We start from the raw sequence: 23,760 nt of genomic DNA on the forward strand, positions 1-23,760 counted from the left end.
GTGCCACTGCACTCCAGCATGGGCGACAGAGTGAGACTCCCTCTCAAAAAAAAAAAAAAAATGCTAATGATCATCTGAGCCTTCAATGAGTTACAATCTTTTTGACAGTGGAGGGCCTTGACTTGATGTTAATGGCTGCTGACTGATCAGGGTGATGGCTGCTGAAGGCCAGGGTGGCTACAGCAATTTCTTTCTTTTTTACTTATTTTATTTCTTTCTTCATTTTTTTGAGACGGAGTCTCACTCTGTTGCCCAGGCAGGAGTGCAATGGCGTGATCTCAGCTCACAGCAACCTCTGCCTCCCGGGTTCAAGGGATTCTCCTGCCTCAGCCTCCTGAGTAGCTGGGATTACAGGTGCACGCCACCACGCCCCACTAAATTTTGTATTTTCAGTACAGAAGGGGTTTCACTATGTTGGTCCGGCTGGTCTCGAACTCCTGACCTCATGACCCACCCACCTTGGCCTCCCAAAGTACTGGGATTACAGGTGTGAGCCACCGCGCCTGGGCAGCAATTTCTTAAAATAAAACAACAATGAAGTTTGCTGCATCAACGGACTCAGGTCCTTTCACAAAAGATTTTTCTGTAGCACATATTGCCCACAGTACAATTTCTGTCAAAATTGGTGACAACCCTCTCAAAATCTGCTACTGCTTTAACAACTAAGTTAGTTTATGTAATATTCTTAATCCTTTGTTGTCATTTCAACAATATTCACCACATCTTCACCAGGAGTAGATTCTATCTCAAGAAACCACTTTTTTTGCTCATCCATAAGAAGCAATTTTTTTTTTTTTTGAGACGGAGTCTTTCTCTGTCCCCCAGGCTGGAGTGCAGTGGCGCGATCTCGGCTCACTGCAAGCTCCGCCTCCCGGGTTCACGCCATTCTCCTGCCTCAGCCTCCCGAGTAGCTGGGACTACAGGCGCCCGCCAACACGCCCGGCTAATTTTTTTTTTTTTTGTATTTTTAGTAGAGACAGGGTTTCACCGTGTTAGCCAGGATGGTCTCGATCTCCTGACCTCGTGATCCGCCCTCCTCGGCCTCCCAAAGTGCTGGGATTACAGGCTTGAGCCACGGCGCCCGGCCCATAAGAGGCAATTTGTCATGCTTAAGTTTTATCATGAGATTGTAGCAATCACATCTTCAGGTTCTACTTCTAATTCTAGTTATCTTGCTATTTCCACCACATCTGCAATGACCTTCTCCACTGAAGTCTTAAAATCCTCAAAGTCATCCATGAGGGTTGGAATCAACTTCTTCCAAACTCCTGATAATGTTGATATTTGACCTAATCCTACAAATCACAAATGTTCTTAATGGCATCTAGAATGGTGAATCTTTTCCAAAAGCTTTTCCATTTACTTTGCCCAGATCCATCAGAGGAATCACTATGGCAGCTATGGCCTCATTAAATGTATTTTCTTAATAATAAGACTGGAAAGTCAAAATTATTTCTTGGATCCATGGGCTGCAAAATGGATGTTGTGTTGGCAGGCATGAAAGCAACATTCCTCTCTGTGTGTATCTGCATCAGAGCTCTTGGGTGACCAGTTGCATTGCCAATGAGCAGTAATATTCTGAAAGTAATCTTTTGTTCTGAACAGTAGGTCTCAATGGTGGGCTTAAAATTTTCAGTAAATCATGCTATAAAAAGATGTGCTGGCATCCAGGCTTTGTCATTCCATGGATCAAGCAAAAGCAGAGTAGATTTAGCATAATTCTTAAGGGCCTTAGGATTTTCAGAATGGTAAATGAGTACTGGCTTCAACTTAAAGTCACCAGCGCATTTGCCCCTAACAAGAGAGTTGGCCTGTCCCTTAAAGTCAGGCATTGACTTCTCTCTAGCTATGAAAGTCCTAGATGGCATCTTCTTACAAGATAAGGCTGTTTTGTCATTAAAAATCTAGCTGGGCGCAGTGGCTCACACCTGTGATCCCAGCACTTTGGGAGGCCAAGGTGAGAGGACAGCTTGAGGCCAGGAGTTCCAAGACCAGCCTGTCAACATAGCAAGATCCCGTCTGTACAAAAACATTAAAAAAAAAATGCAAGCATGTCAGTGTGTGCCTGCAGTCCCAGCTACTTGGGAACCTGAGGCAGGAGGACTGATTGAGCCCAGGGCCCAGGAGTTAAAGGTTGTACCGAGCTATGACTGCATTACTGCACTCCAGCCTAGGTGACAGAGCAAGACCCCATGTCAAAAAAAAAAAAAAAAAAAACTCTTGTTTAGTGTAGCCATCTTCAACAGTAATCTTAGCTAGATCTTCTGGATAACTTACTACAGTTTCTATATCAGTACTTGCTGCTTCACCTTTCACTTTTATGTTATGCAGATGGCTTCTTTCCTGAAACCTCATGAACCAACCTGTTAGCTTTAAACTTTTCTTCTGTAGCGTCCTCACCTATCTTAGCCTTCATAAGAACTGAAGAGAATTAACGTCTTACTCTAGATTAGGCTTTGGCTTAATGAAATGTTGTGGCTGGTTTGATCTTCTATCTAGATCACTGAAACTTTTTCCATATTGCCAATAAAGCTGTTTCACTTTCTTATCATTCATAATGCTCATTCAAGTAGTACTTTTAATTTCCTTCAAAAACTTTTCCTTTGCATTCACAACTTGGCTAGCTGTTTGGTACAAGAGGCCTAGCTTTTGGCCTATCTCAACTTTTGATATGCCTTGCTTTCTAAGCTTAATCACGTCTAGCTTTTGATTGAAATAGAGAGACATGTAACTCTTCACCTCACTTGACCCTTAGAGGCCATTGTAAAGTTACTAATTTGTCTAATTTCAATACTGTTGTGTCTGAGAAAACAAAGAGGCCCAATGAGAGGGAGAGACTCAGGGGAACAGCAGTCAGAATACACACAACATTCATCAGTTAAGTTCCCCGTCTCATATGGGCATGGTTCATGGCACCTCAAAACAATTAACAGTAACATCAAAGATCACTGAGCACAGATCACCATAATAGATACAATAATAATGCAAATGGTTGAAATATTGCAAGAGCTACCAAAATGGGGCAGAGACACAAAGTGAGCACATTTTTGGAAAACGGCACCGACAGACTTGCTCAATGCAGAGTTGCCACAAACCTTCAATTTGTAAAAAAACACAATATCTGCGAAGCCCAATAAAGTTCAATAAAATGACATAGGCATGTATTTTTAAATGGTCAAACCAGCAAACCTTATGTTATATATATTTTACTACAATTTTTAAAAGTTGATTTAACTAGCATACACTTAGGGAAACCCAATATCTGCAAATAAGGTATTTGAGAGTTTTTGATTAATTGTGTTAGTGCTAAATACACTTGCCAAAGATGAGAGCCCATCATGTAGCTGAAAGGATGGAGTACCCAGTTATCCTTTAGGAGATTCTACACGAGCTTTACAAATAAGATTAACAGTATGATAATTATAAATTTTCTTTCTTTCTTTCTTTCTTTTTTTTCTTTTTGAGATGGGGTCTCACTCTGTCACCCAGGCTGGAGTGCGGTGGCACGATCTCGGGAGGTGGCACGGCAACCTCCACCTCCCAGGTTCAAGCAATTCTCCTAACTCAGCTTCCCGAATAGCTGGGACTACAGGTGCACACCACCATGCCTGGCTAATTTTTGTATATTTAATAGAGACGGGGTTTCACCATATTGGTCAGGCTGGTCTCGAACTCCTGAACTCAGGTGATCCGTCCACCTCAGCCTCCCAAAGTGCTGAGATTACAGGTGTGAGCCACCCACCCAGATCTAAATTTTCTTTTTATTTGTACCCTTAACATTCCCAATTTGGGGGATATTTAGAAAAACGCGGGAATACAGGGTTTATATTTTAATTCAATTGTTAGGTCACAGCAATTTGCTGAAAAGACTTACTGAACTGCATCCACAGATCAAGCGGATCCCAATGGCTTGTATGATAGCATACTCTTACCAATATGACAAAACGTTTGAACCCACTGAACCTAAAACCGCAGTGGAAATAAAGTGTGCTGCAGAAATGCTCAAGGAAATAAACATCTACAAATTTAAATGTGACATGTGGATTAAGCAGAAAGCAAGTGGACACCGTATTCATTTTCCAAACTACATGCCCTAAGCTCAGCAAAGTTACAGACTGTGAATAACTACAGAGTTTCACAGAACTCTTTGGTTAAAAAAGTCAATTTTAGGCTGGGCATGGTGGCTCATGCCTGTAATCACAGCACTTTGGGAGGCCAAGGCGGGTGGATCACCTGAGGTCAGGAGTTTGAGACTGGCCTGACCAATATGGTGAAACCCCATCTCTACTAAAAATACAAAAATTAGCCAGGTGTGGTGTCGTGTGCTTGTAGTCCCAGCTACTTGGGAGGCTGAAACAGGAGAATTGCTTGTACCCGGGAAGCGGAGGTTGCAGTGAGCTGAGATCAGGCCACTGCACTCCAACCTACGCAACACAGTGAGACTCCATTCCAAAAAAAGAAAAAAAAATCAATTTCAGAAAAGATTCATTACTTTTGATGAGTACAGAGTCTACATTTTCATTTCTGTAGTTGGCACTAAAGTATAAACACCAAGGTAATCCAAATCCCAATTGTCTGCCCTAACAGTAGGATTCCGTTCCAAGATTATCAGAACAGAAAATAAACTGAGCCCACTAAGAATACCTGGAATTTTGGAAATCAATATACAAATCCAAAACCACCACAGAAAAGTGTGTTTACTCAGTTCTTTAATAAACATTCTCTCAGGGCCAGGCACCTTGGCTCACGCCTATAATCCCAGCACTTTGGGAGGCTGGCAGATCACTTGAGGTCAGGAGTTCGAGATCAGCACGGCCAACATAGCAAAACCCCGTCTCTACTAAAAACACAAAAATTAGCTGGGTGTAGTGACGTGTGCCTGTAATCTCACCTACTCAGGAGGCTGAGGCAAGAGAATTGCTGGAACCCGGGAGGTGGAGATTTCAGTGAGCCAAGATTGTGCCCCTGTACTCCATCCAGCCTGGGAAACAGAGAGAGACTTCATCTCAAAAAATAAAAATAAAAATAAAAAACATTATCTCAGGCCACGTGTGGTGGCTCACACCTGTAATCCCAGCACTTTGGGAGGCCGAGGTAGGCAGATCACCTGAGCACAGGAGCTTGAGATCAGCCTGGCCAACATGGTAAAACCCCGTCTCCACTAAAAGTACAAAAACTAGTCAGACATGGTGGTACAGCCTGTAGTCCAGCTCCTCGGGAGGCTGAGGCATGAGAATCGCTTGAACCCGGGAGGCAGAGGTTGCAGTGAGCCAAGACTGCACCACTGCACTCCAGTCTGGGCGACACAGCGAGATTCTATCTCAGGGAAAAAAAAAAAAAAAAGAAAGAAAAAAAAATTCTTCAAAAAATGTTGAGACCAGGAGTAACATAAATCCGAAGTCTAAATCAAGATGTACCTTACCTGATTTTCAACAATCAGTATAAAAAATCTTTTAAATCTTTAAATGTTTTTCATTCTTCACTAGCAATAAAGCTATAACTGTTTTGCTCATTCATTCCTTTGCAAATATTCCTTGGGCAATTTATTCTGCATCTAGTATTAAGTCCTGGGCATGGAAATACAGCAATAGACAAGCCAGACACAATCCCTATCTTCATAGGTCTTACTGTCTAGTGAATGTAAGAAACCATAAATAAATAACTACACAAATATTTAACTAATTATAATTGTGGTAAGTAAGAAACCACACCAAACTAAGACGCAGTCTTCAACTGGCTGTATGATCTTAGACCTCAGCTTCTTCATCTGTAAAACTAAGGGGTAGATCTGAATGATTTCTTCTTGTTTTTTCTTTTTTTTTTGACAGGTTCTCACTCTATTGCCCAGGCTGGTGTGCTGTGGTATGATCACCACTCACTGCAGCCTTGACCTCCCAGGCTCAAGTGATTCTCCTGCCTCAGCCTCCCAAGTAGCTGGTACTACAAGTGTGCACCAGCATACCCGGCTAATTTTTGTATTTTTTGCAGAGATGAGGTTTCGCCATGTTGCCCAGGCTGGTACTGAACTCCTGGGTTCAAAAGCCATCCACCCATCTCGGCCTCCCAAAGTGCTGGCGCTATAGGCGTGAGCCACCCCACCTGGCCCTGAATGATTTCTTGAGATCCCTTTATATTAAACAATTTTACAAACCCAGAAGTATAAAACTTTGCTTCCAGAGTCCCTTTGTCAGAATATTTACATTTTTAGGATCAGCAAAGTAACACAGTCCCCATCTCCCAATACATGAAGGTTTTTTTGGCACAAAAACGTAAGGTTAGTCACTAATCTTTGCTGTTACAAATTTTTAAGACCAAATTCCATATATTAAATATACTATGATATTGTAAACCAAGCTTGTCCAAAATCTGCGGCCCATGGGCCTCATGAGGACCAGGATGGTTTTGAATGCAGCCCAACACAAATTCGTAAACTTTCTTAAAACATTATGAATTTTCTGCAATTTTTTTTAAGCTCATTAGTGTTAGTGTATTTTATGTGTGGCCCAATACAATTCTTTGTCTTCCAATGTGGCCCAGGGAAGACAAAAGATTGGACACCCCTGTTGTAAACTAACTTATAAAGAGTAAGTGGGAAAAAAAGTATGTCCATAAAATTATCTGTATGTATCAGAATTACTTTCATAGCTATTTAAAATGCACATTCCCAGGCCCCAACCAAAACCTACTATAGAATACCTGGAGGTCAGGCTTGGAATCTGCTCTTTTTGGTAAGTTTCTCAAGTTAATTCTAATGTACACTAATGTTTGTTCTACTCAAAGCAGAACAAATAATATTAGAAGAAGTAGCTTCAGAGAAAAACACTTCAGGATAAGAACTATAATAAGCTTACCTGTGTAGCTTTGTCCCTCATGCAAGGTGCAGCTTGACCATGGCTATCCCGAGGCCAGTGTCCAGCAAGATACGGTGCAGCAAGAGTATCCAGGGAGGAAGTGCGTCGGATAATACTGGAGGGGCTTGAAGAAGGCTGTCGTGTTTTGTCACCTAGAATTAAGACAAAAATGCTTGTTTTAATAAAATTAGGAAAGAAACAAAGCAGAAACTAAGTTTTAAACTATGCAGAAAGTTCTCCAACTTAACTACGGTAATCCCCTTTAACCACAGGGGATACTTCCAAGACCCCCAGTAAAGATGCCTGAAATGGCAGATTGTACTCAATTCTGTATACACTATTTTTTCCTATATATATGTATCTATGATAAAGTTTAACTTGTAAGTTAGGCACAGCATGAGATTAACAACAATAACTAATAACAAAATAGAACAAGTATAGCAACAAGCCAGCATCACTGCTCTTGGGCTTTGAGGCCATTAAGTAAAACAAAAATTCCTCGAACATCAGCACTGCAAAACCATGACAGTCAATCCAATGACTGGGTGGGCTCCAAAGTGACTAGCAGGTAGGGAGCATAGACAACGTGCATAGGTTGGACAAAGGAATGATTCATGTTCCTGGTGGGGGATGCGAGACAGCAAGACATTTCGTCACCCTACTCAGAATGGCGCAAATTTGTAACATATAAATTGTTTATTTCTTGAAATTTTCCAATTAATCTTTTCAGACCAAGGTTGACTACAAGTAACTGAAACCATAAAAAAAAAAAAAGATAAGGATTACTGTATATAAACAGAAACAAAAAGGAACAAGCTACTGATACACACAATAACTTGCATGACTCTCCAGAGAACTATACTGAGTGAAAACAGTTGACCCACCCTAGGCCTAGCAAATCTAAATCTCTAGGGATTGGGCCCAGGAATTTTCTATAGAATCAATGTATCTCTCATATCCAACAAATTCTTATTTGGATCTCCTTCTTGTTTATAAATTAAACTCTTGTTTGATACATTTCAGGGAAATGGGAGGACATAATGAAAATAAGACAGGAAGGTAATTATCATGGGAAAATACAAAATAAATCAGTGACAATCTTTCACTAAATATTATCACTAAAAAATTAGTGACAATGTTATTTGATAATGACATCTAAAAGTAATACTGGCCCTTAGTGATCATCCTATTCCTCAATCTTCACAAAGGATGGAGTAATAACACATCTGCTTCACAATAACTTAGTACCAGCCCAAAAGATTAAGACAAATTAACACCTTGCTAATTGATCCCTTGCCTTTGAGAGTATCCTAGGGGATGCATAAACCAAATCAAGTGCCAAGAACCAACCACCAGCTTTGTAACAGGGGTAGGTTTCATTTCTGAGCAAACAAAGTGGGTATTTGCCAATATAATAATTATAAGACATCCAGTGTAAATTAAAATAGTAAAATAATATAGTGGCAATAAAGCATATTACTTATTAATGTAATATTACTTATTAATGTTTCCTCACATTAATAAGTAATGTGAGGAAAGACACATATAAAAAAGTGGGTTTTGGCCAGGCGTGGTGGCTCAAGCCTGTAATCCCAGCACTATGGGAGGCTGAGGTGGGAGGATCACCTGAGGTCAGGAGTTCGAGACCACCCTGGCCAACATGGCAAAACCCCGTCTCTACTAAAAATACAAAAATTAGCCAGGCGTGGTGGCGTGCGCCTGTAATCCCAGCTACCCAGGAGGCTGAGGCAGGAGAATTGCTTGAACCTGAGAGGCGGAGATTGCAGTGAGCCAAGATTGCACCACTGCGCTCCAGTCTGGCAACAGTGAGACTCTGTCTCCAAAAAAAAAAAAAAGTGGGTTTTGCAATAACATCTTCAATAATGCAGGCCAAGCTTTGATACATCAAAATAAACTTTAAGTACCAACCAACACCTCATACATGATTTAATAATTGGAAAATAAATCTATGTATAATTTTCTGTGAGAATAATTCTAACTACCCTTACCCCATAGTTGCCAGTAAAAAAGGAAAATGTGTTCTCCTAAATAAACGGACCACATTAAAAGTATATTCAATGTGCACATTCCTTTAAGATTAAGCCCCCAAATCAAAGTGGCATTAAAAAAACTATTTCAAAATTAATGATCAACTTTAAAGTTTATTTACGAAAAGAGCACATAACAATGAATTGTAGAAAACTAGAAACAACAAAATGTCCAAAATGAGAAGATGATTGGATACATTATGGCAGAGTCATATAATGTAATATGATAGGTCATTCAAAGAATAAGCACATAGATACACACGTCCTGGTCTGAAGAGTCATTCATGATAAAGTCAGTGAAAAAAGGCAAGTCCTCACACGTTTACAAAAGGCATGATCTCTCATATTTTGTTTTAAAAAGTAATTAGATGTGCATAAAAGTGTTTGTTTTGTTTTGTTTTTGACATAGAGTCTCGCTCTGTCACCCAGGCTGGAGTGCAGTGTGGTGATCTAGGCTCACTGCAACCTCCACCTCCCAGGTTCAGGTGATTCTCCTGCCTCAGCCTTCCAAGTAGCTGGGACCACAGGTGCCAGCTAACTTTTCTATTTTTAGTAGAGACGGGGTTTCACCATGTTGGCCAGGCTGGTCTCGAACTCCTGATCTCAAGTGACTCACCCACCTCGGCCTTCCAAAGTGCTGGGATTACAAGCATGAGGCACCACACTCGGCCAGTGTTAGTACATTTATTTTTTAAATCTGGAAAAAGTATGCACCTAACCTTCTGGGGGACAGAATTAGTGTTTTAATTACTAATTTAGGCATTTCTATAATGTTTGAATTTTTATATGGAGTATACTGTCCGAGAAAAGGTATTAAAACAATAGAAACACTCTTAAAACAAGTTACTAATTTTCTGAAATCATAAAATGCTTAAAAATACAAAAGTACCTATATCAGATTTTGGGAATTTTTATGGTTTATATCTGGGGTTGGGAAAACTACAGCCTACATGCCAAATCTGTCTTGCACCAGTTTTTTGTATGGCTAGCAATCTAAAACTGGCTTGTACATTTTTTAATGGTTGAGGGAAAAATTAAAATATTTTGTAATCCACAAAAATTAAATCATATTCGAACTTTAATGTCCATAAGTAAAGTTTTATTGGAACACAAATATGATCATTCATTTACAGGTTGTCTATGGCTGCTTTTGTGCTAAAAAAAAAAAAAAGGCAGAATTAAGTACACATAGCAAAGACCTCATATGGCCCTCTCATTGCTTCACACTGCTGCTCAGCACTACAAATCATAATGACAAAGTTATGCCATGTGTATCTCTTGTCTGGGTGAAAAGTCAAATTCGAAGATGATACGTACAATTTCATATAGATCAGCATTAGCAGATGAACATTTGCAATTGATTTGATGATATGAAATGCTAACTTTTAACTAGAATTAGGTGAAATGTTATCCCTTTAAAAAGAATTCCCTCTTCTCATTAGAGCTGTATTACAAAAAACACATTCAATTATTATATTTTGAAATTTTGTCCTTTAAAAATTTGTGAAAAATTGTATGTTCTCTTATTATAGTAGTGCCTACATAGTATCTTTGATTTTACCTCTTGACCTGTAAAGTCTAAAATTTTACTATGTGGTACATTACAGAAGTTTGCTGACCCCTGGTTTCTACTGCATGTCTTTATGTCTTGGTTTCTGTGCTACGACACCCTAATATATTTTATCTTTTGGCAGGGGAAGGGGATGAGCTTAGCTCATTTATGCTTAACTTTCATAGGGGCTTTAAAAATATTTTTAAGATATATTCATAATATTATATTACAGTGTTATTCCACTTCTATAAGATGGCAAATACATGTATGAAAACACCTCTTGACACCTCTCTATATTACATTATTGTCTTGGTAAGGGTCTTGCATAGCTACAAGTACAAAAGTTCAGGTGCTGGTTATGTGACCCACATAAGATTCAATTCCACCAATACAATAGTTACAGCAACTGTGTTGCTGATAATCATAAAAGCTGCTTCACAAATATGTCTGAGACACATAATTTGCTTTCTCAGTTATTTCACTATGGCACAGTTATTTCACTAATACGTAATTGTTATAAATGCTACCTATCTCTTCATGTTCAGTTTTCCTTTTGTAGCACATTTTCAGAAAACAAATGCAGTATATACTCATTTTCAGGAAAATATGTACCCACATTATTAACTGTGACAAGTGAAATGCAATAAATATACATGTTCACAATTTTTCCTCTAACTAAAAAAAAAATCCCTTTTGGGATAGTCACAAGAAAACTAGTCTCAGCTGGCAGGGTGGGGAGGCACACACACAATGAAAACTGGTACATATGCATTATATCAAATGGCTAAAAGCTGTCTGGCACTTTTCTTCCCTAACTATGACCATTGTTGCTTCAGTTGCCTACCGGTACATTAATTCAACAGAACTTACTAATGGATCTGATTTAATTTTATTTTTTTAATTAAAAATCTAAGGGTTAACTTTTCAACCAGTCTGCCAAAGATTATTAAAATTACTGGGTTATTATTATTTCTTTTTTGGGGGGAAAGAATCTCGCTCCATCACCCAGGCTGGAGTGCAGTGCCATGATCTCGGCTCACCACAACCTCCACCTCCCAAGTTCAAGCAATTCTCCTGCCTCGGCCTCCCAAGTAGCTGGGATTACAGGCATGCATCACCAAAACACCTGGCTCATTTTTATACTTTTAGTAGAGACAGGGTTTCTCCATGTTGGCCAGGCTGATCTCCAACTCCTGACCTCAGGTGATCCGCCCACCTTGGCCTCCTGAAGTGCTGGGATTACAGACGTGAGCCACCATGCCCAGCCTGATTATTGTTATTTCAATAATGAACTGGAGAACAGATGAGTTATACGTGTAAAAATACTGAACATTTTATCTTTGGAACTCCCTTCCTTTAATCCATTCGTTCAGACAGTAAGGGCCTGTGAGCCAGTGCTAAGCCCTAGAAATTAAAAAGAATAAGTCACAGCCTGCAATAAAGAACACAGTCTACATCTACCTTGTCATTTTTCCATTTCAATCCAAGTTCCCAAAACTGACAGGATTTGGTGCCTAATTATTAAGGAGGTTATAGGAGGAAAACTTCAAGAGGCAAAGATGACTCAAAAGTTCCCAGACTAAGTGAACAAAGCCTGTATTTATAAGGAAATCCACAGAAAGAGACTGACAGCTAACACGACTCTTCATGATCTGGCCTCTGAAGCCTCACTTTTTTGCCTGCACTGCCTTGATCCCTACACTAAGACCATGGACTTGCAGTTCCCAGTATGTACTGTGCCCTTACATGCCTCTAGGTGTTTGTCTCTACCCTTATATCCCTTTCTTTGGTGTGGCTAATTCATGCTTAACCTTTCAAAATTCAGTTCAGATGTAACTTCCTCTGGAAAATCTTCCTCAACCACCCACCGGAACCCATAGTTCACTGGAAAGGTTCCTGACTGTTCCTGTGTTCCGGTACAGAGCATGATTCTGCACGGCAGGAATTTTATTTCCCACCCCCCATCCAATGATTGAGGCAAACCCTGATACAGGCAATATGTTGTAAATGGCCAATGAAAAAATTAATTTTTTGTTAATTTCCTAAATGAAGAAGACTTGAGATGCAGAGAAAAGAATGAGTTCTAATGTTACTATTATTTATCAACAAGGACAAGTGTATGCAATAAATTCACATGCTTTTTGGTTAATTCAAAGTAAATAAAAACTATGGCTCGAACTTGACTTGTTCTTTAAAAATTAAGTCTCTAGAGAGATTAACTACATGTAGCAGGGTGTAGCACTGAAAATTTCAGTCAATGCCTTGGGCTCTGGAGTTCAGAGTTCGCCCACTGTGAGTACCTGCTTAACTGGTTCCTCGGTAACTTCAATTGCACTAGTGAAGCATCCCAAACCATGACCCTTAGGTATTCCATTACAAAGGTTCTACAGACCTTGATATACTAGTGTTAGATATAAATATTTTTAGAACTTGATTGGGTACTTTTTTTTTTTCTTGGAGACAGGGTCTCACTCTGTCACCCAGGCCGAACTGCAGTGGCAGGATCAGGGCTCACAGCAGCGATGGGATCAGGGCTCACAGCAGCCTTGCTATCCTGGGCTCAAGAGATCCTCCCACCTTAGCCTCCACAGTAGCTGAGACCACAGGCACGCACCACTACGCCCAGCTAACTTTTGTATTTTTTCTAGGGATGAAGTTTCACCATTTTGCCCAAGTTGGTCTCAAACTCCTGAGCTCAAGCAGTCCACTGGCCTCAGGCTCTCAAAGTGCTGGGATTACAGGCATGAGTCACTGCGCCTGGCCTCAGGTATTGTCTTAAAGGCTGTATCTCCCATTATCCACAGAAACAGCAAGCAAATAAATTAGACATGTTTAGTTGTTCAGAAAGGACAGAAAATTTTTCAAGTATACAAATGATAAATATTCAGCATAAAGAAACCTAAGAGTGTTAAAAATTCTAATAGTCCACCATCCAGAGCTAACTGCTTTTGTTTTCTTAGACAGGGTGTTGCTCTGTCACCCAGGCTGGAGTGCAGTAGCATGATCTCGGCTCACTGCAACCTCAAGCCTCCCAGGCTCAAGTGATCCTCCCACTTCAGCCTCCCAAGTAGCTGGGACTTCAGGTGTACGCCACTACACCTGGCTAATTTTTTGTATATTAGGTAGAGATGGGGTTTTGCCATGTTGCCCAGGCTGGTCTCCAACTCCTGAGCTCAAGCGATCCACCCACCTCAAGCTCCCAAAGTGCTGGGATTACAGGTGTGGGCCACTCTGCCCAGGCAGAAAACCACTTTAATGAGTATTTATTTACAGAAATCTGTCTACCCTTGGACATACATATGATTTTATATAAACGAGGTCCCATTATACATTCAATTACTTATTGTTGAGAGAAATAAAAAGGGTATGTCAAGAACCTATTTCCATGACAATAAATTAAAATCTACAACACATCACTATTTTTAATACTTGTACATTATCCTATTTGGTAAATTCACTATAACTTAATCTTCTATTAATGGACACTCACGACAGATAGGTACCCTTTTAGACTTGTTTCAAGATCCGTTCATGAAAAGTTTCTAGATGTCAAATTACTATATTCAAGATAACGGATAGATTAAAATTGGAAGTACTGACAAACTGCCTTCTACTGAAAAAATTTTGCAAAAACCTATAACATCACGAGGGTACCCATTCTTGTGTATTTTATCAATTTTCACCAGTCTAAAAAAGATAAACATATTTCATTTGTATTTCAATAACTGAGTTCTAAAATAGTCATACTTTTACTGGCAATTTATATTTCTTTTATATATGAACAATATTTCAAAAATATTACTCCAAACCTTTCTTTTCTTCATCTTAGAGATCTTTTCTTTTGGTAAAGATTTAAATTCAAAGAGCTTCTATCAGTTTCATTATAGTTTCCTTTTCTTTTATGAAATTCAAATAAAAATAACTGTAGTTGATTTTATTTTAAAAAGTACGTATATTGTGAATAGTGCCGCAATAAACATACGTGTGCATGTGTCTTTATAGCAGCATGATTTAGAGTCCTTTGGGTATATACCCAGTAATGGGATGGCTGGGTCAAATGGTATTTCTAGTTCTAGATCCCTGAGGAATCGCCACACTGACTTCCACAATGGTTGAACTAGTTTACAGTCCCACCAACAGTGTAAAAGTGTTCCTATTTCTCCACATCCTCTCCAGCACCTGTTGTTTCCTGACTTTTTAATGATGGCCATTCTAACTGGTGTGAGATGGTATCTCACTGTGATTTTGATTTGCATTTCTCTGATGGCCAGCGATGATGAGCATTTTTTCATGTGTTTTTTGGCTGCATAGATGTCTTCTTTTGAGAAATGTCTGTTCATGTCCTTCGCCCACTTTTTGATGGGGTTGTCTTTTTCTTGTAAATTTGTTTGAGTTCATCGTAGATTCTGGATATTAGCCCTTTGTCAGATGAGTAGGTTGAGAAAATTTTCTCCCATTCTGTAGGTTGCCTGTTCACTCTGATGGTAGTTTTTTTTTTGCTGTGCAGAAGCTCTTTAATTAGATCCCAAATGTCCAACAACGATAGACTGGATTAAGAAAATGTGGCACATATACGCCATGGAATACTATGCAGCCATAAAAAATGATGAGTTCATGTCCTTTGTAGGGACATGGATGAAACTGGAAACCATCATTCTCAGTAAACTATCGCAAGGACAAAAAACCAAACACCGCATGTTCTCACTCATAGGTGGGAAGTGAACAATGAGAACTCATGGACACAGGAAGGGGAACATCACATTCCGCGGACTGTTGTGGGGTAGGGGGAGGGGGGAGGGACAGCATTAGGAGATATACCTAATGCTAAATGACGAGTTAATGGGTGCAGCACACCAACGTGGCACATGGATACATATGTAACAAACCTGCACATTGTGCACATGTACCCTAAAACCTAAAGTATAATAATAAAAAAAATTTAAAAAGAATTTTTAAAAAAGTATGTATAATATAATTAAATTCTTGTAAAATTTGTCTTTCATCCACTATCTAAACTTCTTGCTACACACACACACAAAGGAAACGCAAAATTCTGAGGACACTGGCTGCCTCCAAGAAGGGAAACTTATCAACAAAGGTGCAAGGAAGACATTTCACTGTATTCCCAATTGTACCCTTGGAATTTGCCATGTGAATTTACTATCTATATTTTTTGAAATTCATATTCCTTGATTAAGTGATTCTACATCTAGGTATGCATACAGAAGAATAATAAAATGCCAAAAAAGCTTCAAACACAAAGATATGCCCAAAAATTGAACAGGAAAACTGGGGAACATCACATTCCGGGTACTGTTGTGGGGTGGGGGGTGGGGGGGGAAGACGACTAAGGGTGAAACAAATGGCACATGGATACATATAAAAACTCACATTGTCACATGTACCCAAAAAAAAAAATTAAATACATAGAATATTAAAGATATTTAAAATTATGTTTTTAAAATGATAAACTTACATGAGAATTTATTTATAATCTAAGGGAAAATTTAGGAAAAAATGAATTTCCACAATTTATTTCTAATTTTGCATCTTCTTCAGTTATTTCCGTGTTTCTTTTTCAGTTAATTTCTCCACTAAGTTTTCAAACATTAACAGATACCATAACCAAATATTGATACAGGCCCAGCAGTACCTAATTAGTAATTTATCCTAGTAAGAAAATGATTGATTTAACCAAAATGGTTTCCCATAGGCATAGTATCAAAAGATAAGGACTATGTTAGAAACTTAAAAATCCAATTAGTAATTATTCTTTTGTTAAACATGAGGTATCATTTACATAAAATACAATGTACCAGGCTGGGTACAGTGACTCACGCCTGTAATCCCAATGCTATGAGAGGCTGAAGAGGGAGGATGACTTGTGGCTAGGAGTTTGAGACAAATCTGGGCAACACAGTAAGACCCCCATCTCTACAAAAAATGTAAAAATAAGCCAGATGTGGTGGCACGTGCCTGTAGTCCCAGCTACAAGAGAGGCTGAAGCAGGAATATTGCTTGAGCCCAGCAGGTCAAGGTCAGAGTGAGCTATGATTGAGTCACTGCACTCCGGCCTTGGTGACAGGGCAACATCCTATCTCTAAATAAATAAATAAATCTGCACCCATCTTTGGAGTTTTGAAAGCCAAATAAAACATTAAATCACTACTACCATCAAGATTTAGAACACTGCCATAAGCCCTAAACAATTTTTCATGCTCCTTTGAAGTCAATCTCTCCACTCTTGAATCCAGGTAAACTCTGACCTACTTCCTATTATTAAAGGTTAGTTTTGCTTTTTTAAAAGGTGTCATACAAATGTCATCACATAATACTTTTTTGTGTCTGACTTCATTTACTCGGCATAGTGTCTATGAGATCCATGTTTGTTGTTACATGTAACAGTTCATTTCTTTTTATTGCTGAGGAGTACTCCACTGTATGAATATAGGTGGTGGTAATTATGTCAACTCCTTCTGGTTCTCAGGTCTTTGGACTTAGTCTAGAACTATAGTAGCTCTCCTGGGTCTCCAGCTTGCCTACTGCAGATAACGGGACTTCTCAGACTCCATTAGTGCATGAGACAATTCCTTAAAATAAATCTGTGTGTATGTTATTGTATCAATAAAATATATGTATCCTATTGGTTCTGTTTCTCTGGAGAACCCAGACTGATACAAAATACTACAATTTGGTTATCTAATACCTTTTTTTTTTTTGAGACTGAATCTCATTCTGTTGCCCAGGCTGGAGTGCAGTGATGCAATCTCAGCTCACTGCAACCTCCCCCTCCCAGGTTCAGGAGATTCTCTTGCCTCAGCTTCCCGAGCAGCTGGGATTACAGGCATACGCCACCAAACCCGGCTAAATTTTGTATTTTTAGTAGAGGCGGGTTTCACCATGTTAGCTAGAATGGTCTCAAACTCCTGACCTCAAGTGATCCGCCTCAGCTTCTCAAAGTGCTGGGATCACAGGCATGAGCCACCCCGCTCGGCCTCTAATAGCCTACTGATGAGCGTCAGATTGCTTCCAGTGTTTGACAATTAGGAATAAGTCATATATGAAAATTATTGAAGAAATCTTTTTATGGATAAGTGTTTTCATTTTTCTTGGGTAAACAGTGGAAATGCTGGATCTTAGGACAAGTGTAAGTCTCCCTTTAAAAGGAACTGCCAAAATGTTTTCCAAACTGGTTGTACCCAGTTTACACTCCCACCAACAATGCATTACAGCTCCAGTTGTTCCACTATCCTCATCAACATCAGGTATTGTCATACTTTTTCATTTCATTCATTCTAGTAGATGAGCAATGGTTCACTGTGGCTTTAATTAGCATTTCCCCAGTACCAAATGAGGTTGAGCTAAAGTACTTTTTGGCCACTTACACATTTTCTTCAGTGACATGTCTGATCAAATCCATTGTCCATTTTTTAACTGGTTTGTCTTCTTATTAAATTGGATTTACGTATTCTGGATACAAGTTCTTTGTCAAATATATGCATATGAACAGTTTTGCCTTGTCTTCTTTTTGGCTTGTCTTCTCAATTTTTAATGGTGCCTTCCAAATAGCATTTTTTAATTTTAATAGACTACAATTTATCGACTACTTCTGCTAATAGTTCATGCTTTTTGTGTCCTAAAAGACCTTTGCCTATTCCAAGGTCAAGATGATTTGCTCCTACGTTTTCTTCTAGAAGTCTTTCCATTTTACCCTTCATATGTAGGTCTTTCACCCATTTGGAGTTCACTTTTGTGTATAGTTTAAGGAAAGGGATTATCCCCCTCCCCTATATGGATATCCAGTTGTTCTAGAACAGTTTGTGGAAAATAGTATTCTTTCTCCTACTGAATTACCTTAGGAACCTTTATCAAGATGTGTGAATTATTTCTCAATGTTCTATTCCTTTCCATTGATCTGTACCTCTGTTCAAAGGCAATGTAAGTTCTCCAATTTTAATTATTCCTTTTCAATATTGTTTTGGCTATTTTAGTCTTTGCAGTTTCATATGAATTTTAGGATCAGAGTAGGAATTGTGAGAGTTGACATCCTTAGTTGTTCCTGATCTTATGAGGAAAAAAATGTGATGTTAACTGCAGGCTTATATTATATATACCTACCTATAATAAAGCAGTCCTTTAATTAGAAGGTTGACCTCTAGTCCTAGTTTCCTGAGCATTTCTAACATGAATAGATGGTGAATTTTATCAAATACTTTTTCTGTATAAATTGAGATAATTGGCCAGGCACAGTAGCTCACGCCTGTAATCCTAGCACTTTGGGAGGCCAAGGCAGGTGGATCACTTGAAGTCAGGAGTTCAAAATCAGCCTGGCCAACATGGTGAAACCCCATCTCTACTAAAAATACAAAAATATTAGCCAGGCGTGGTGGTGGGCACCTGTAATCCTCGGGAGGCTGAGGCAGGAGAATCACTTGAACCCAGGAGGCAGAGGTTGCGGTGAGCAGAGATCACACCACTGCGTTCCAGCCTGGGCCATGGAGCAAGACTCTGTCTCAAAAATAAAAAAAATTTTTTTAGATAATCATGTATGTGGTTTACCTTCTTTTCTCTTAGATAATAGAGTAACATACATAGCCCATTCTTGTTATTTATGGTAGTTATTTTTTCTATAAAGTCACAATGAACAATAAATTAGCAAATACTGAGCCATTATTCCCAGGGAATACAGTTATATTCCTATAAGCCTCTAATCACAACACTTCCATCAACCAATCAATACATAATCTTGTTTAACATAATATATGTTTCTGTTTAAAGATATCTTATTTAATACATATTACTGGCTCATTAACATTAAACTCATAGGCAACAGCACTGTAATTCTTGCCTAAATGAAGTTATCTAATACATGCTAATTTCTCCAGAAAGCACATTATAGCTTTCTTGCACTTAAAAACATTAAACAGCACTTCAGTACTGTGCTTGGGGGCATAATGATTTCAAACAACACAATCATTAGCAAAAAATCTGAAAAATATGGCACGATCATGAAAAGGACATTTGTTTATAATACAAGAGCTGAAGAAAAAGGGAGAGAACGTTGCTTGACTCAACTGGGAATGTATATGTTGGACAATTCAAATGTTCCACTGCACACATGTCCACAAATGACCACAAAAGAGCAAGAAAGTATTGAGTTTGGAGTTACAAATAACTTTTAGCTAGTGGGCAAATTTGCCAGTACAAAATCTGTGAATAATAAGGATGGACTGTATACTGATTTTTTTACTACTAAATCAAACTTGCATACTTGGGGTAAACTCTACCTGGTCATGATGTATCATCATTATATTTATACTGCTGGATTCAACTTGCTAATATTTTGTCAAGAAGTTTTGGGCCAGGTGCAGTGGCTCACGCCAGTAATCCCAGCACTTTGGGAGGCCGAGGCAGGCAGACTGCTTAAGCTCATGAGTTCGAGACCAGCCAGAGCAACATGGCAAAACCTGGTCTCTACAAAAAATACAAAAATTAACCAGGTGTGGTAGCGTGTGCCTGTGGTCCCAGCTGCTCGGAAGGCTGAGGTGGGAGGACTGCTTAAGCCCAGGAGGTCAAGGATGCAGTGAGCCATGATTGCGTCACTGCACTCCAGCCTGGGTGATAGAGCAAGACCCTGTCTCCAAAAAAAAAATTAAAATTTTGTGTTCTGTAGTTTTCTTACAATGTCTGTGTGGCTTTGGTATTGGAATAATACTACCTCACAAATTAGTTACGGTATTATCTCTTCTATTTTCTTAAAGGGTTTATGGGCAATTAGTATTATTTCTTTCTTAAAACTCTTACACAATTCACGACTGATGCCATCTGGTCTGGAGTTTTCATTTTGGGAATATTTTAAATTAAGAATTTTTAAATAGATACAGGGATATTCAGGTTTTCTATTTCTTCTTGAGTCAGTTTTGCTAGTTTGTCTCTTTTAAGGAATTTGTCCATTTCATCTTGCTGAATTTATTGGCATAAAGTTGTCCATAATGTTCCTTTATTATCCTTTTAAATTTATGTACAATCTGTAGTAACATCTACTTTTTCATTCCTGATATTTAAAACTTGTATCTTTTTTCCCTTCATAAATTAACTAAAGGTTTATCAATTTTATTTATCCTTTCTAAGAACCTACCTGTGATTTAACTAATTTCCTCTACTAAACAGGTTTTTGTTTTGTTTTGGTGATTTAACTAATTTCCTCTACTAAACAGGTTTTTGTTTTGTTTTGGTTTTTTGTTTTTTTGAGATGGAATCTCACCCTGTCGCCCAAGCTGGAGTGTAGTGGTGTGATCTCGGCTGACTGTACCCTCCGCCTCCCGGGTTCAAGCAATTCTCCTGCCTCAGCCTCCTGAGTACCTGGGATTACAGGCACATGCCACCATGCCTGGCTAATTTTTGTGTCTTTGGTAGAGATGGGGTTTCACCTTGCTAGCCAGGCTGGTCTCAAACTCCAGACATCAGGTGATCTGCCCACCTCAGCCTCCCAAAGTGCTAGGATTATAGGCATGAGCCACTACACCTGGCCAACAGTCATACTAATTCACTGGATTCTGTTAACTTTATGATTTCCTTTCGTCTACTTACTTTGGGTTTAATTAGTTCTCTTTCTAGATTAAGGTAGATGCTTAAATTATTATTTTAGACCTTTCTTCCTACTATAATCATTTATAAACATTTTCTTCTACACATTTTAACTGTATGCCACAAAATGTATTATGTGCTTTCATTACCATTCAGTTCCAAATATTCTGCGACTTCTTCTTTGACCCATGGATTATTTAGAAATGTTTAATTTCAAAAATATTTGAGATTTTTCAAGAATCTTTCTGTTACTGACTTCTAATTTAATTCTGTTGTGCCCAATTAACATATTCTGTATTTCACTCTCTTTAAAGTTACTGAGGCTTATTTTATGGCTCAGCATACAGTTTATGCTGGTGAATGTTCCAGGTGCAGTTGAAAAGAATATGTACTGTGCTGTTGAAGCAGGATATTTCCCTGACCCCTTCTCAGGCAGTAACAGGGATGCATGGGCACTGGAACTAGCCAGCCACTTCGGCCTTCCAACTCCCATTCACTTGTTGCTCCACCCCTCGCAGGAGGGGGAGCGCAGGTGAGAGAGTGCAGTGGTTGGGTGACTGCTTTTGGGTGCCAGCAAGAGCGAACTCCATACTAGCCCTGAGACACCATCTAGGGGAGGGTGCTCATGACCCTTGAAGCCCGAGGGGAAATGTTACAGCACTCTTTTATCTTTGCCATCCGCAGATGGCTTAAGAGTTAACAGCTCAGTGGAGGGTCAGTGTGACAGCCTCTTGCACCCACACTCGTGGCATCTGAGTTCTTGTCCAGCACCCAGGAGGAACAAGGTCACACAAACCAATAGGAAATGATAAATGCGGAAGATTTTGTTGCCAATGAAAGTGGCTCTCAGTGCGAAGGAGAGCTGAAAAGGAGACAGAGCAGGAAGGTATTCTTCCCCTGGAGTCCAGCCATCCAGACTCCTCTCTGAAGCTGTGCTGTCAAGCTGTCCCTTTGAAGTCAAACTGCTTCTGACATCCAACTATAGTCTCCAATGTCCAGCTGCTTCTCTTCCCTCTGCGAGCAAGGCCTGGGGTTTTTATGGGCACAGGATGATGGGCGGGGCAGGCCATGAGTGGTTTTGGAAAAGGCAACATTTGACCGGACAAACAGGGACGTCAGTTCTCACACTGGGCCATATAGTACCAGGCCTTTTCAGTTTGAGGGTGGGACCCTCGCCAGAGAATCACCCTCTTCTGCCCAGAATTTCCCTGCCTCCTGTCCCTATCACTGTCGCTGAGTGTTCCACAATGCAACTTAGGTTATATTTGTTGACAATGTCATTAAGTCTTCTAAATTCTGATTTTCTCTCCACTTATACTATCAATTACTGGGAAACAAATGTTGAACATTGCTTTATGAATTTTGAATTTTTCCTATTCGATGCAAACACTCTTACAATTAATAAATTAACCCCCTTGTCATTTTGAAAAGTCCCTCTTTTTTCTTGGTAATATGCCTTACTCTGAAGTCTCCCTTAAACAGTAATCATTATATTAGCTTTCCTATGCTCAGTTTTGTACAGTGCATCTTTTTCCATCTTTATACTTTTAACCTGTTTCTTTATATTTAATGTCTTGGTAGATGTCATATAATTAGACCTTACTTTTTGTTAAATCCAGTCTGATAATTTCTGTATTTTAATTTAAATAGTTAAACTATTTAATATTATATGGTCATACCAACCTATCATCTTGCTTATTTTCCATTTTTTCTACCTGTTCTTTGTTCTTTTTTCCCCTTCTCTTCCTTCATAATCTTGATTTGGTTGGTAATCTACTGACACATTAGCTATATTTCTTTTATTTTTTGCTTAGTTGCTCTATCTAGGGTTTTATATTATGCATCTTTAACTTATCACACTGTATCTTCAAATAAAAATCCATCATTTTACATATAAGACTCTCAGGCCTAATACTTCCATTGCTGCTTTCTGTCTTTGTGCTACTATTGTCATTAATTTTATGTAGACATTATACACACGCAATATGTTATTATTTTGCTTTAGGCAATTATCTCATAAATAAATCAACTAGTGTCCGAAAAGTCCTTTTATCTTACCATTAATTGACTATTTCTGGTGCTTATTCTTTTGTATACCAAGTTTCTATCAGATATCATTTTCCTTCCACCTGAAGAACTACCTTTAGCATTGTTTATAGTGTAATTTACTCTCAGGTTTTGTATGTATAAAAAGCCTTTATTTTGAAGGATTTTTTGCTGGGCATAAAATTCAACCTGGGTTTACAGTTTCATTTTCTCTATTGGCACTTTAACAATGCCAAATTCTATTTTGCTCTGTCTTACATTGTTTCTGTCAAGAAATTTGCCCTTTTTTTGGTTGTTTCTCAGTATATAAAATGTCGTTTTTCTTTAGCTGTTTAAAAAACGTTTTTTCTCTTTATCACTGGTTTGCAGCCATCTGATTATGGTGCCTTGGTATGGTCTTCTTTGTGTTTATTCTGCTTGAGATTAACTGAACAACTTGGATCTGCATGATTATAGTTTTTATAGTCAGGAAAATTTTCAGTCATTATTTCTTCAGACTTTTTTATTATTATTATTATTATTATTATTATTATTATACTTTAAGTTTTAGGGTACATGTGCACAATGTGCAGGTTTGTTACATATGTATACATGTGCCATGTTGGTGTGCTGCACCCATTAACTCGCCATTTAGCATTAGGTATATCTCCTAATGCTATCCCTCCCCCCTCCCCCT

General features: G+C 38.9%; 1 protein-coding gene across 2 annotated transcripts in view; it reads right to left on the reverse strand.

The window, feature by feature from the left end:
* Positions 1 to 23,760, reverse strand: part of FAM117B (family with sequence similarity 117 member B) — a 138,330-nt gene that overhangs the window by 71,682 nt on the left and 42,888 nt on the right. For both annotated transcript variants that reach the window (XM_058439630.1, XM_032754914.2), the window contains exon 2: positions 6,852 to 7,003. In XM_058439630.1, coding sequence (XP_058295613.1) covers positions 6,852 to 7,003 — 152 coding nt within the window. The remainder of the gene's footprint in view (positions 1 to 6,851; positions 7,004 to 23,760) is intronic.

This window comes from Hylobates moloch, unplaced genomic scaffold (assembly GCF_009828535.3).
Source record: "Hylobates moloch isolate HMO894 unplaced genomic scaffold, HMol_V3 SCAFFOLD_1, whole genome shotgun sequence".
Classification (NCBI taxonomy): domain Eukaryota; kingdom Metazoa; phylum Chordata; class Mammalia; order Primates; family Hylobatidae; genus Hylobates; species Hylobates moloch.